This window comes from Branchiostoma belcheri, unplaced genomic scaffold (genome assembly GCF_001625305.1).
Source record: "Branchiostoma belcheri isolate BF01 breed outbred unplaced genomic scaffold, Haploidv18h27 scaffold95, whole genome shotgun sequence".
NCBI classification, from domain to species: Eukaryota; Metazoa; Chordata; class Leptocardii; order Amphioxiformes; family Branchiostomatidae; genus Branchiostoma; species Branchiostoma belcheri.
Genome location: NW_017804631.1, coordinates 451139 through 466852, shown reverse-complemented (window position 1 = coordinate 466852; position 15714 = coordinate 451139). Strand labels below are relative to the sequence as shown.

At 40.0% G+C, this 15714-nt stretch overlaps 1 protein-coding gene across 1 annotated transcript in view; it reads right to left on the bottom strand.

The window, feature by feature from the left end:
* Positions 1-2771: 2771 nt before the first annotated feature.
* The window catches only part of LOC109461691 (ATP-binding cassette sub-family C member 9-like), a 29355-nt gene continuing 16412 nt past the window's right edge, over positions 2772-15714 (bottom strand). The window contains exons 25-40 of the mRNA XM_019758074.1: positions 13975-14112; positions 12982-13151; positions 12459-12528; positions 11726-11883; positions 11284-11376; positions 10877-10979; positions 10309-10422; positions 8821-8944; positions 7983-8113; positions 7210-7288; positions 6712-6820; positions 5749-5852; positions 5404-5453; positions 5057-5140; positions 4603-4665; positions 2772-3836 (exon numbers count right to left, since the gene is read on the bottom strand). Of these exons, the coding sequence (XP_019613633.1) occupies positions 3699-3836; positions 4603-4665; positions 5057-5140; positions 5404-5453; positions 5749-5852; positions 6712-6820; positions 7210-7288; positions 7983-8113; positions 8821-8944; positions 10309-10422; positions 10877-10979; positions 11284-11376; positions 11726-11883; positions 12459-12528; positions 12982-13151; positions 13975-14112 (1728 nt within the window). The 3' untranslated portion in view covers positions 2772-3698. The remainder of the gene's footprint in view (positions 3837-4602; positions 4666-5056; positions 5141-5403; positions 5454-5748; positions 5853-6711; positions 6821-7209; positions 7289-7982; positions 8114-8820; positions 8945-10308; positions 10423-10876; positions 10980-11283; positions 11377-11725; positions 11884-12458; positions 12529-12981; positions 13152-13974; positions 14113-15714) is intronic.

The window sequence follows — 15714 nt, the reverse complement described above, 5'->3', positions numbered from 1 at the left end:
CACAAAGTAGTGCTGCACAATACTAGAGAAGGGTGCAGAGATTGTTCTGAGCATGGTATCGAGATAGAACCTGTGGTAAATGTTAGAGGAATATGTCAGTTTTGAGACTGTAGAAGTTGACTTATGGTGCGTGTTCAGTCGGCGTAGATTTGCGCTTGGATACTTGTCCCGCCTAGTACTGTGCGTCGGCTGCAGTTCCATGACCTCCGCAATGGCGCTAATAAAAGAGGGCATGAGAAGAAAACTAGCCGGCAAATTTGAGCTCATTTTCGCATATGTTGTACACTATACCCTGAAATTAAACATATCAAAAATCTGAACCTTGCTTGTGCACCCTACTATGATTTTCAGTGAGTCGAAGTGAGTCACTTTGGGGTCCTTAACTATAGAAATCCCCATAGGGCTAAAACTGTGTTGTGCCGCCTTGAACCCCCACGGGAATTAATAAACCGTGTAAAATTTGGTGAAATTTGCTTAGTATATCTGGTACTGACGTCGGTTCAAGTAAAATACACCAGTTTATTTCACCGTCAGACCTCCGTTGCCATGGCAACGGCCACTAGGACAGTCCCCTATGCTTTACTATGGGAGTTCCCCACTGGCCCGAGAACGCGTACCCCCCCCTTCCTTTCTCGGCCGTAAAAACGGCTTACACTAACTAAAAATCACTCAGAACGTGAGAGGATACAACAATGATACCCGCTAGCCAGAAAAAGTCGGCTGGAATAGTAAATTTGACCTGATAAGAAGACCATTAAATGGCCCGTCATTAGGGCCTTGTACGGGACCTAGCTCTACGACAGGTGCCGAAGTGCAAAGTTGCCGAAATCTCAGCAACAGTTTGGATTTGTGGGATAAAATTTGGCCAAGTTTCACATCTTGACTAGTTTTATCGCATAAATGAAAAAAAAATCAAGGTCAAGTTCGTTTGAACCCCCACGGGAATTAATAAACCGTGTAAAATTTGGTGAAATTTGCTTAGTATATCTGGTACTGACGTCGGTTCAAGTAAAATACACCAGTTTATTTCACCGTCAGACCTCCGTTGCCATGGCAACGGCCACTAGGACAGTCCCCTATGCTTTACTATGGGAGTTCCCCACCTGGCCCGAGAACCGCGTACCCCCCCCCCCCCTTTTTCTGCCGTAAAAACGGCTTACACTAACTAAAAATTCACTCAGAACGTGAGAGGATACAACAATGATACCCGCTAGCCAGAAAAAGTCGGCTGGAATAGTAAATTTGACCTGATAAGAAGACCATTAAATGGCCCGTCATTAGGGCCTTGTACGGGACCTAGCTCTACGACAGGTGCCGAAGTGCAAAGTTGCCGAAATCTCAGCAACAGTTTGGATTTGTGGGATAAAATTTGGCCAAGTTTCACATCTTGACTAGTTTTATCGCATAAATGAAAAAAAAATCAAGGTCAAGTTCGTTTAAGGCCGCACAACACAGTATTTATGGGCGAACCCCGTAGTCAAAAGTAGTCCGGGCACAAAGTAGTGCTGCACAATACTAGAGAAGGGTGCAGAGATTGTTCTGAGCATGGTATCGAGATAGAACCTGTGGTAAATGTTAGAGGAATATGTCAGTTTTGAGACTGTAGAAGTTGACTTATGGTGCGTGTTCAGTCGGCGTAGATTTGCGCTTGGATACTTGTCCCGCCTAGTACTGTGCGTCGGCTGCAGTTCCATGACCTCCGCAATGGCGCTAATAAAAGAGGGCATGAGAAGAAAACTAGCCGGCAAATTTGAGCTCATTTTCGCATATGTTGTACACTATACCCTGAAATTAAACATATCAAAAATCTGAACCTTGCTTGTGCACCCTACTATGATTTTCAGTGAGTCGAAGTGAGTCACTTTGGGGTCCTTAACTATAGAAATCCCCATAGGGCTAAAACTGTGTTGTGCCGCCTTGAAGTGGCCTGGCTAGGCAACACCTTTGGGGGAGGGTGGTGTGGTTGAATCCAAGCCTCCAGACAGCTCTTATTGCGTGAAAAAAAGCAGGAAGACGTGAAATGATGGGCGTCAGCCAAGTCAGCTCATACAATGTCATGTACTTTGTCTCTTCATAGAAAATAAGGCGGCCACACAGAGGCTCAGTGTGAATTTGAATGTGAACTTGAAGTACAAATGAACAGAAACTGGAACATTGCAGCTAGTTCCCTAACACCAAAGTGCCATGGGCATTACATTTACCTGTTAGCTTTGACCATGACCCATGACCAGACCTTTGTCAGGTGTCGACTCAGTTGCTAGGTCCTCTGGTTCAATGTAAACTTAAAGAAAAAATGAACAGAAAAAAAAAACAGAAACTGGAATAGTGTAACAGTTATAGTAGCTAGTTTCTGGAGCCCAAATTCCTATGGGTGTTACTTATTAATTAGCCTGATCTGACCTTTCTCAGGTGTCCACACATGTCTGAGGTTTAGTGTAGGTTTCAATGCATATCTAACTTGAACAGAAGCTGAACAACAACTGGAAAGTTGTAGCTGGTTTCCTATGCCCGAGGTGCCATGGGCATTACTTGTTGGCCTTGACCAGGTTCAGGTGTCTTCAGCACTGTCAATCTCCAAGCAGATACGGCGATTTTTTTACACTTTCAGTTTCATGATTTATTTACAAAAATCAAACTTAAAATTTTACATAATAAATCAGGGATACCAAACAAGTCTTTGCAACATAAAATCGCAAAATTAATGACAAATCTCTTTAAATATCATAGATACTGTAATTCAAGAAAACTTTGTTAAAAAAAGCTATCTACCTTATTCGTTACTTTTTGGTCCTTATAAATTTTATGCTGCATCAATTATAATTCAATATAAATGTAATCTCTTTTTATAATATTATGTTTCCAAGGAAATCTCATGCAACCAAACTAACTAGAAAGTTGGATTTCTTCCAACTTTGCTCCCTTTCACACTTTCATGATGAGAGTAGTACCTCACAGTATGAGTAAGGGGATGAAGTCTGCCATCTCTGATGAACTTGTTCCTTGCTGGCCTTGTGTCATGTAGTACAGTGTTTTAGAATCTCTTCTTGGCAGCCGGATTTTGCATAACACATAATGCTGGCAATGTGTTGGAATGGGTGGTTGTAGCTATAGTTGCACTTGTTAATAAATTATCAACATGAACAATGTGATAACAGATGAACAAACTGAATAACAAATAGAAACTATAACTTGGGACATGTAACATAACTGTAGATATACAAGATTCTTGTATATAGTCAAACCTGTCAAGATTGACTATTCAGTGTACTTTTGCATATTAATCATTTGGTCTGGTGGCCAATAAAATTAGGGTTCTTTTATGCTTGAATGGATGGAAAAATACTAAAGTAGTTACATGTACTGGACCACCAAAAAGTGGTCACAATGTAGCCAGATAGTCCTAAATATACACAGGTGGTCACTAGTACAGGTTTGACTATATATAAGTGGCCAGGCAGTCATTATGTAAAGTTGGTCACAAGTAAAGGATTTTTAACTGTATTAGCCTGAGTGTCAGCCTTGTTTAACCTAGCTTTCATCCACTCTGGTGGGGAGCGGACAAAAGCTAACAAGTCTGACACTCAGGCTATGACTGTATATCAGTGGCCAAGGAATCCTATATGCAGATGTAGTCACTTGATACTTGATACTTGTCACCAGACAAGTACAGGTTTGACTGCAGCTTTACTTCCTCCTCCCTATTTATTAGCCTTGACCAGTGCCGTGAACAGGCCGTCTGGTTTCTTCAGCAGGTTTTGTGGCGAGTCGTTCTCCACCAACTTCCCCTGGTCCAGAACCAGGATCCGGTCAGAGTTCAGGATCGTCGCTATACGGTGCTGTGAATTAAAAGACAAAGCTGTGAGACAGTGCTACTGCATGCCCGTAGCCAGGGGGGTTCGGGGGGTTCGGAAGAACCCCACCACAAGGCTCAAAGGTCCACTTTTTATCTAAAGGTCCAAGATTTCTCTTTAGATGGACTGATTTGTATCATCAGCGGGCCTGGAATCGTATAAAAACTGCCTACTTTGTCATTGAATAAAAAGTTATCTCTGATTTTTTCTCTGAAATCCTCTCAAAAATGCAGGAAATGTCATTTCAGAAGGTTCATTTTTCAAAATTTCCCCCGGACCCCCCTAGGCGCTCGCTGGTCCCTCAAGCAGTGGGAAGAACCCCCCATTCAAACTCCTGGCTACGGGCATGCTACTGTAATTATCATCGACATCATCTACTTGATACCTTTGACCCAGTGTTGACGACACACTTCAAAGAAGCCACGTGACAAGCCTCACTGGGTCAGTCTACTGAGGAAGACCTGAGTGACTGGTCAAAAGCTCTAGGTGAGAGAACTATTTTTGTTGGATCGAAAGTTTTAACTTTAAACATTTAACTACCAACATAAATAAACTTTCATGGAATTAAAGAATACAATTTATACACGATAACCATAATTATGATTGCAATAGGTCATTCCAACCTGAAAAAAGGCAGTAAAAGAACCATTCAGAAATTTGGTGCTTTACATCTTCTAGATGTAGGTATAGTTGGACTGTTTTTTTAACAGTTTTAACGACCACATTACATTTCAGTTAAATACTAACTTACAGCGATAGTGAGAACTGTTCTGTCCCTGAATGCTGTCTTGATCACATCTTGTAAGATAGCATCCTGGAAGGACAAAATTAGGAGTTTAGAATGACAATGACAATAGAATAGTGTCAGCTAAAAAATCTGAGTAGTCAAAGATTGTCAGTTTTTACATACACAGTCATATACTCTTTCCATCGCTCAATTTTGAGACTTATAAGGCACAGTACACAGGCCACAATTATATATTTATATAATATGTATACAAGTCTGTCTTATTAATAATTTGGAAAAACTACACAGACCGTTACGGCTACAACTTCTCATACTTAATTGCCAATACTGTCTTAACTACATGTACATGGATGGTCTCATTACCCTGGGAAAGGGTACCGAATGACCAGGATTCAGGTGAGTATTATTAACAAAAGCTACTGGTGCACTTGGACAAACACAAGAGAAGAAGTCCAACCGTTTCCATGTCGATAGATGCTGTTGCCTCGTCCATGATGAGGATACGTGACTTCCGGACAAACGCTCGGGCTAGACAGAACAGCTGTGGAAAGAGATTTGCACTGTGAACAGACAAATCAGTTTAAAGTACATGTACTAGACTAGTACATCTGTGTTCATTTGGTAGAGGTCGTTACAATAGGACTCAGCAGAATTTCCAATGCGAAAATCATAAAAAATGTCACATTATGCAGATAGAAGAAGAGATTTGTGCCATAAACTTTCTGCAATCTTACATGTATGATCCACTGCGACCTGCATAATGTGATGCAACATCTTACTCATTAGATCAGGACTTATACACACCTGTCTCTGACCAACACTGAAATTCTCCCCTCCTTCTGTCACCATCTCATCTGAACATTACAATGAAAAACATCAAATTGAATGAAGGTTAGACATCCAGGTAATGAGACAAACAAGAACACAGTTACTAAAGCAACTGGATTGTTGAAAACTTTTGAAAACTGCCATGGTTCATGTAGTAACAAAACACTGTACAATTTTGTCCAAAGTAAAGAGAGGGACATTTTTATCATTTTCTACAGATACAATAAATGCAGATCACAGAGTCTTGTACAATGTATATGTGGTGCTAGAAGGTTTATTTATTATAATAAGTCTTAGCGATAGTGTTTTGTTAAGACTTACCCAGCTGGTTTGGCAGCTCAGTAACGACAGACTTGAGCTGTGCGATCTCCAGTGACCTCCACAGCTCCCAGTCACTGACATTATCCTCAGGATCAAGGTTAAACCTGGAAGGTAAAAGAATACAACCTAGAATCATTCTGTAACCAGTAAAATCACAGTGAGATTTATTCAGCACTTGCATGTACATGTGCATGTAGTTCCTCTGAAGCCTCAGTCCTTGTAGTGCAGTGTCCACTTAGCCACAAATGACTTGTGTATCTGCTCTCTCCAGAAGCTTAATTCTCGCATCATCTATGACACTTCTTTGATTTATTCTTGAACAAATTTCACTGCTCAACAACTTTTTAAAAAAAATTTGCTCAGTGCAACGCCAAGAGACCACTTCTAGGCACTGAACAAAGTTTGGGTTACGTCGATAAAAGGTTAGACATCCAGGTAATACGATATGCCAAAAAAACAGTTACTCAAGCAACTGGAGCTTTCAGACTAATTTGCATCATCTTGTTCTGACTTGTCTGACTTTTGTTCCTTTTTCGACTTCCAAAAATTTGTCTTCACTTTATTTGCATATCAATCAACAGGTTGTGTATATAAACCTGCTTTCCCCTCTGGTCTCTCAGTCACTGACGAAAGCTAGTGGATACTAGCTGAAACGTCTGACGTTTTCAAAATCATATCCAGTTGCTTGAGTAACTGTTTTTTTGGCATAAAGTTTGGGTTACATCATTTCCTCTGCCCAAGTCTCTGTCTCAATACAAGAGTTCTATGTACTGACTGACTGAATAAATGAATGAATAAATGAATGATTGAATGAATTTTTATTTACGTGTCGTGACTTTTGTCGCCCAGCCCATATGGGTTTATAATTAATAAGACACAAGAACATGAACATGACCATAAACATGGTACAGAAATCATAGAAACATACTACTACTTAGGGTAGATTTTACAACAGGCACTGACCTGATGGTACCACTGAACAGCACGGGGTCCTGAGGGATGATTGACAGGCGTGACCTCAGCAGGGTCAAGGGCACACGGCTGATGTCCACTCCATCTATGCAGATTTTACCTGAGGAACAAGAAGGACAAAAAAACATTTCAAGTGTAAGTGCTATATTTTGTAATGCAGTGTAATCATGTAGAGCAGTCGCAAAAAGAGGGTACTCAGCAAAAATAAAGACAGAAACCAAGTGTTTTGCCAATATGTCAATCTTTCTTTTATCTTTTTACAGTTTACTGATAGTGTGGCCTCATGTTGCCAAGTCATGGATTTTTAGAAACTGATAACATAGCGTCAGATAAATCCTCACAGTTTATGCAACTGAATATACAATGTACATTACGTTACAACAGCATGGCTTTTAAGTCAATAAAACTGTACTGGTACAAAAAGTGCATGGAAAAGACAGTAGAACTGAACTAAGCTGAACTGGGCTTGCAGCAATTTGAGCAACCCACCTTCAAACATGTCGATCATCCTGAAGAGAGCCAGAGTGAGGGAAGATTTCCCGCTGCCTGTTCTGCCACAGATGCCAACCTGTGTGGACATTAAGGTGGGTGGATATGATAAGCTTTTTAGTACACAAATCTGCCTGTTAAGCACACCGGTGTTAGTTCGGCATCAACTAATTCAATGGCCCACCTCAGTGTCAAAGAGTAATAATTATTATCTTTTGTTCTATGGTTGGTTGAAAGCTCCATTCTTGTACCCAGACCTCTAACCTTCATCAACAAAAACAAATTTTGGCTGGAAATTTGCACGTGCTTGTAATATCTACGTGCAGCTAGTACTCAAGTACAGGTGTAAGAGTGTTTATCTGTGTGTGGATGGCATTCAGCACCAAGGACAGGTGCGTTTTCCTCTGTGACTGTGTCTGACTGTGTGTGGATGGCGTTCAGCACCAAGGACAGGTGCGTTTGCCTCTGTGACTGTGTCTGACTGTGTGTGGATGGCGTTCAGCACCAAGGACAGGTGCGTTTGCCTCTGTGACTGTGTCTGACTGTGTGTGGATGGCGTTCAGCACCAAGGATAGGTGCGCTTTTTACGTGGGTAGTGCTTATATTAGCAGGAGTGGAGGAGTACAGGAGTGTTTATCTGTATGTGGAAGGTGTTCAGCACCAGGGACAGGTGTGTTTTTGTGCGGCTAATACTCAGCCTTATTCACATGAGACTTTACGGATAAGTGAGCACTTGATCAAACGTACCAGGGAGTAAATATTGTCCAACCTACCTTTTCCCCAGGTTTGAATGAGGCTGTGACAGTGTGGAGGACGGGATCCAGGGTTTTGTCGTATCGGACAGAAATCTTGTCCAGTCGAACCTCCCCACAGGCTGGCCAGTCAGCCGCTGGGACAACATTTCCTGGAAGGGAAGAAAAAATATATTACAGAAATCTCAACAAGTTTAGCTCAAATGAATGTAATGAACAGTCAAGCTGGGACAAGGTTTCTGGGAATGGAAGGGGCAAAAACTCAAACCAGTGGAGCTAAAACGAACTTTCTGCAACCTATGATTCACTGCTATCTATCTGAGTCCTCTGTGTCATCATTAAAACTGACGTCACAGAAGTGGTGGACTGTTCATTCCTTGACAAAGACTGGAGTTTTACTGTAAAAAATTTGTGTAAGTTCAATTTCCTGTGCTGGAAAAGTTAAAATTTTCTTCATGTAATGACTTCCAACAACACATATGAACTTTCAAGATAAGAACTCAATGAACAGTTGATTTGATACTCTTCCACTGGCCATGACACTGAGAAGACATGCAACATGTATGCAGTATATACAGGCTCAATTTGTAACTGGAAAAATCCAGCATGTCTGCAGAACATACTGTACCTGCGGTAAACCCAGATTTTTCATATTTTTCATTGAATGTTTGGTCCATGTTACATCAGAATTTGGCCTGTTGCAGATGAGACCTTTACTGGCACAATATGTGAAAACTATGGAAAGGATGTCATCCTTAAGGCTTAAATAAGCAAATATAACGGTAAAAATGTTTTGCCAAAGTGCTGAGAAATCCCTTAGTACAACAAACAGTTATAAGGGTAATACATGTATATGTACCTCTCTGCCTGTCCCTGTACTGTTCTGTAGGAATGGTGCTGTAGAAGGTGATCCTCTCCACTGCATTCATCATCATCTCAACTTCACAGTAATTCCTCACTACCCAGTGCAAATACTGCTGCAGCTGTGGGGAAAAGAAAAGGAACGTTCAGCTTCACAGCATAGAAAATGGCATAAAATACAGGACATTGTATAATTATTTATCTGGACAGAGATTAATCAAGAAAACGTGGCATGGGCTCTATGGTTCTTAACTTCATCTTTTTCTTTGTCAATGTTTATTTTGAAAATTTTCGATTTTTGCTGAATGGCATGAAATGGGTCATACCCAGTTGTACATGTACAAAGTAATTATAGACCACAATATACAACAAGAGTTCCGCGATCTCATACCTTCGCCAAGTGATGTTAACCCTTGCGGTTGACCAATTATACAATTTAATCATCGATTTTGTAAATAAGAGCCTCATTTGAGTGGATTATATCAGTTGATCATATTCAATCTCCACCCAATGACAGCCTTATTTTAACAAAAAGGCTATTATATCACTTCCTCATCAATTATGCAAATGAGGTCATGATTGTAATAAATTATGTTTATTGATGTTCAGCTTCACTTAACTTCCAAATGTAGGCAGGTATGAAATTCTCAACAGTTATAACCATGAAATTATAAAAATTTGCCATTAATTATGCGAATTAGGTCCTCATTTACATAATCTATATCCTCAGATGTTTTATCTTGTTCTCAAGTACTAGTAGATGTCACAAGTGTTTCATAGTTCTATTATCGAACAAAGCAGATTTATAGAATTTCCTCATTAATTATGCAAATTAGCCCCTGATTTGCATAATTGTAATCTGATTATGTCAAGCATCACTTCAACTACCTACATACTAAAGATCATGACAATCCGTCAACCGGTTCTTGAGTTATCATCCTTCGAAATTTTTTCAACAAATGCTCCTGCAGTTCCAGGACAAGCCGCTAGGGGACCCAAACTCATGTCACTTCTTCCCTACTCCAAGAACTATCTACCAACCAAAATTCGTGACCCTAGCATGTCCAAATCACGAGATATCAAAACCGGAAGTTCTGCTGCAGTACCTAGGAAATCTGCCAGGGGGCCCAAAATCTAATCATTTCTAGGTCTCATGAAGACCTACATACATACCAAGTTTCATTTCAATCCATTCACTGCTTCTTGAGTTATCTTGCTAAACCACAAACACACACACAAACACACACACAGACAAACGCTACTGAAAACATAACCTTCTAGACAAAGATAATAAAAAAATGGCATCATTTAACAGTTCTGAAATGTAGGTTTCTTTGCATGTTTTGTTTAACTTGTACCCAGCAGCATGTACCCAGGGGTGTAATGTACTCGGGTGCACATAGAGAAAACTATCTGGGTAGCACAGAAACATTACAGTAAATTACAATGAATAAAATATCATGATAAAACACCAAATTTTACTTACATTGAGAGCATATGTTATGGACAGTCCCACCATCCCAGAAGACACTGCACCAAATATGGAAGCCACCATAGCTGACAAACCAGCAATAAACACTATAACACCTCCCATGTAACCCTGTAAGTACAGAACACCATCACTTAGCAACAGTTACCTAGCAACAAACACTATAACACCTCCCATGTAACCCTGTAAGTACAGAACACCATCGCTTAGCAACAGTTACCAAGCAACAAACACTATAACACCCCCATGTAACCCTGTAAGTACAGAACACTATCGCTTAGCAACAGTTACCTAGCAACAACAAATAATACTCCCATGTAACCCTGTAAGTACAGAACACCATTTCTTAGCAACAGCTACCTAGCAAAAAAACTTAGTAATTATTTAAAACATCTCCTATGTACATGTAACCATGCAAGTACAGAACATCATATCACTTAGCAACCCAGCAACCTCACATGTACATGTAACCCTGTACAGGAATGGAACACCATCACTTAGCAACAGTTACCTAGCAACAATTTTTTTTTTACATAAGTTTGTTCTGTTCCCCAGGCACACGTACCATTCTCAGGCCCACCCATGAGTTGGTGGCTGTGAGGAAGTAGAACGGTGTGTTGGACCTGTTCACTTTCTCCATGATGTTGTCTTTAAATCTCTTCTCAACTCTGTGGAGACAAAAATCTGTGTTATTAACCCACAGAAAGTCAATGTCAAAAACAAAATTCTCTCAAATATCCTTAATCTTGATATTACATCTATGAAGTAGCGATGAAGTAATGATGTTTATTTCTTGAACAAGCTTAAGTGATCACTGTTGACAGGTTTCAGTAGCCATGCATTGTGGTGAAAATGTTTTGAGCTTTCTTCATCAACAGTCTCAAGACAACTTTAACAATCCAAATTGAGATTTCGGCATCTAAAGAATAACAATGAATGATCCCCCTTGTCCCTTAGTGTTCTTTCCTTTACCTGAAGGCACGTATAGTGGACAGTCCCCCTAATGTCTCAGAGACGTGAGCGAACACTGGGGACTTGTTGATGCTGTCCAGCCTCTGTAGTTCTCTGTAAAAAAAACCAGAAACTTCTATGTTATTCACCTTAGGGGCTCTTTATATAATATCAGAGTATATCATAGTTAACAATGTTCTTTGTACACACCCAGTATATTTTGGCAGTGCCTCTGCTAGCTTCCACAAGGTTTTTGAATTATACACCAGCCTACTATGTTGACTTTGTGACTCCTATCATGTATGTCAGCATTTGGGACTATAAAAGGATGCCTAGGCCTGTTTTTTTCCTTTGTCAGCCCAAATCCAAGAACCAACATATCAAATTGGTAAGCACTTAATTTCATATTGCAGTAAGTTATAACATTTGAAAGCAGCAGCTGCCCAAGGAATCTTAGTCTCACCTTGCCGTTGCTCTGAAGAACTTCTGGACGAAGTAGTACAGTATAACGATGGGGACCGCGCCAATGATGAAGTAGGGGGTGACAACGGCGTTCACCACCAGGGCAGAGGTCACCATGAGGGAGGTCCGGATCAGAGCCTCCATCTGAAACGGCAACCTCTGGGGGGGAGAAGAGGAGGAAAAATTTATCTTTACAGTTCATTCTTTCCTAGAACTATTGCATAGTGGAACTCACTGTCACCAAGTACAGTAGGGGCATTGTCAATAGATAGCTTTAAACAAAGTCTAGAGCTAGAAGTTCAAGGGTTAGGTGTAACAAGTCGATCGGTGTAATATAGCCAGCTGCTGCCACGCCGCGTGCCTGCAAAGCTGGTGTGTTACACCAAAAGGCGGTTATACCGGCTATACAGAATGATACAGATACAGAAACTGTTTGTTAGATGTGTTGTTCGTCCGTCAGTATGATGAGGACGTGATGCATAGATTGCAATGGTTGAACAGTTGGGCTTGAAACTAAGACTTGTGCATGCTACTAACTTAGGTCTTCTACATACTACACACTGACAACAATTTGATTTTTGATTTTTGCTTGAATGTTGAATCACTGGTAGAAGTCAGTGTTTTCACTGAAGTGTGGTTATACCAGCTAGTATACAGATACAGCAAGCAAAGTCAAAATTATTGCCATCATCGTAAATCATGTACATGTGAGAGGAATGTGAAATGAAACTCACAATGTCGATGACACTTTGGTCCTCTGACATACGATTCAGCACTCGGCCAGTAGGGGTAGTGTCAAAGAACCTGCAGTACACATGATGCAGAGTTACAGTCGTGTAAACAAAGAAATTCACAATAATGGCATTCACACACAGAGCTGACATGACCATGAGAGGTGTCAATTTATATTTGAATTGTATTTATGTAAAAACATACAGCAATGGATTTTCATGCTAGACATGTATCTACAGTCAATCCTGTATGCAGTCATGCCTGCACACAAGTTCCCTACTCCAAAAGGTAACTGTAATTCACTTCATGTTCACAGTAGCAAAAGTTCACAGTCTAAGAAAAATGGACATGTTCACGGAACTATATATATTCACTGTGGCAACAAGTGCAGGAAAGAGAAAGTCCAGGAACTATTTGTTAACTGTAATGATAAGTTCACTGTACAGAGAGAAGTGACAGTGAAAACAGTTAACATAACAGTACAGTGAAAAAATAAGGAATTGCTGTAATTAAATTTGTTCCTACCTCATAGGAGCAAGTACGATGTTCCTGACCATCCCTTCGTGCAGGCGCTTGGCTCCCACCACCATGGACAGCATACTGATGATGGAGCTGACAGCAGCCAGCAGGATGGCTGTGACTGACAGCGCTGTGTAGCCGTTTATGTAATAACTGGTGTCCAGGCCTGGAGGTGGCTAGAGAAAAAGTACAGGAAAAAAAAATTTCTCATAACACAACCAGTACTTCTCACCCTGCTTACATTTTGATGTCTATCATGATCAGACACCTTCCTCAGAGCCTCTGACTGGAGTGCTGCTCCTCTCCACTATATGCATGTATGTACAGTGTAATCAAATAAGGTGGCACAATCTTGAGAACACAAGTCCAAAGGTAACTCCAGTGAGAGGCTCTGAGGAAAGTGTCTTATAGTAACTTGTGTCCAGGCCTGGAGGCAGCTGGGGTGAAGCACAGAAGCTAGTCTAAGACTGTTATTGGCACAGTCAAAAAGATGATCTGACATACTTTAAATGGGCTTAAGAATAGAAACTTTGCAGGCTGAGATCTTGTTTTGACAAGCCCTAAATTGGTCCATGCTCAGTAAATCTGAGGGTATAGCCATCACTTCCTTTCAGCCTGTGGGGAGACAATTTAGGAGCCTAGAGCTTCAATTGGATTTGCTAAGTGTGTGTGTACATTGTAACTATGTATGTACATGTAGTTAAGCCTATTTCAACATTTAACAAATGGGAAATGACAATGAGACACATTACAATAATGCTTACACCATGGTAACAAGTGGCTGAATAAAGTGGTTGCTGTTTTTTCTTCGTCTACCTACCACAAAATAAAAAGATCTGACATTAAACTAGACTTTGGGTTGTGACCAGAAACTTGTGATGAATTGTGTACAAATAGGTAGGTAAGATTCAATGGAAGAAAATAGGTACATGTAAATTCAAAGTAGTTGTAAGGGAACCATGATGACAATATTGACTTAAACAAAAATGATCATCTTACCTGAGTGAGGTTCCCCCATGTTTGATTGACAGCTGTCATGTTGATGACAGGAGTGGTTGCCATGGCAGTGACTGTACTTGCAGATGACCAGGTGGACAGCCAGAAGTCGATGCCCACCTGCATGCCTTGTTTACTCACCTGGGGGGGAAGCAGGTAGTACAGAAATGTTAATGTTACAGTCCTGGAAATAATACTGGGTGCACCCCTCTGGAACAAAGGTTATGTACATGTTGTAATTTGAATAGAATAGAGGACGAATGTCACTTTGTTATAGAATGTAGATTATATTGTAAAGAGAGAAGTGATCTGTATAGGCTTGTACAAAACCTATTTCCTTATTTCATACACCTGAGCACTGTAGAAAAATTCATATTCCTGATGCGACTTGACAAACCTTCCATCGATAAACATATCTGTTCATTTATCTCTACCATAACTGAAAAGCGAGAAGTCGAATTTATGTAATGATAGTTAGTTTTATTTTGTATATATTTCTCCATTATGTTTTGTTTTGACCTGTACTTAGCCCAGTATGGCAAAAATGTGCAATAAAGGTCGTCATTCATTCATTATGAACTTTAGTGTACTAATTTTTTTGATCTTGTGCACATAGATATTTGTGTAGGGTTACATACTATTGTACCCTTGTATAAAACATGCATACTTTTGATGAATGTTATTGACAATATATACAACAAAAAGTTAGCTAATCTGGGGAGCTTTCAAGATGCACTCTGTCTCTTCATCAACCCGGTAAAGATCTCATCTTGGAGTTCTCTTGCACGAAGTTGTTGATAAAAGTTAGAACAAGAGTTCCGCGATCTCATACCTTCGCCAAGTGATGTTAACCCTTGCGGTTGACCAATTATACAATTTAATCATCGATTTTGTAAATAAGAGCCTCATTTGAGTGGATTATATCAGTTGATCATATTCAATCTCCACCCAATGACAGCCTTATTTTAACAAAAAGGCTATTATATCACTTCCTCATCAATTATGCAAATGAGGTCATGATTGTAATAAATTATGTTTATTGATGTTCAGCTTCACTTAACTTCCAAATGTGGCAGGTATGAAATTCTCAACAGTTATAACCATGAAATTATAAAAATTTGCCATTAATTATGCGAATTAGGTCCTCATTTACATAATCTATATCCTCAGATGTTTTATCTTGTTCTCAAGTACTAGTAGATGTCACAAGTGTTTCATAGTTCTATTATCGAACAAAGCAGATTTATAGAATTTCCTCATTAATTATGCAAATTAGCCCCTGATTTGCATAATTGTAATCTGATTATGTCAAGCATCACTTCAACTACCTACATACTAAAGATCATGACAATCCGTCAACCGGTTCTTGAGTTATCATCCTTCGAAATTTTTTCAACAAATGCTCCTGCAGTTCCAGGACAAGCCGCTAGGGGACCCAAACTCATGTCACTTCTTCCCTACTCCAAGAACTATCTACCAACCAAAATTCGTGACCCTAGCATGTCCAAATCACGAGATATCAAAACCGGAAGTTCTGCTGCAGTACCTAGGAAATCTGCCAGGGGGCCCAAAATCTAATCATTTCTAGGTCTCATGAAGACCTACATACATACCAAGTTTCATTTCAATCCATTCACTGCTTCTTGAGTTATCTTGCTAAACCACAAACACACACACAAACACACACACAGACAAACGCTACTGAAAACATAACCTTCTTGCGAAGGTAATAAAAAAAATAGG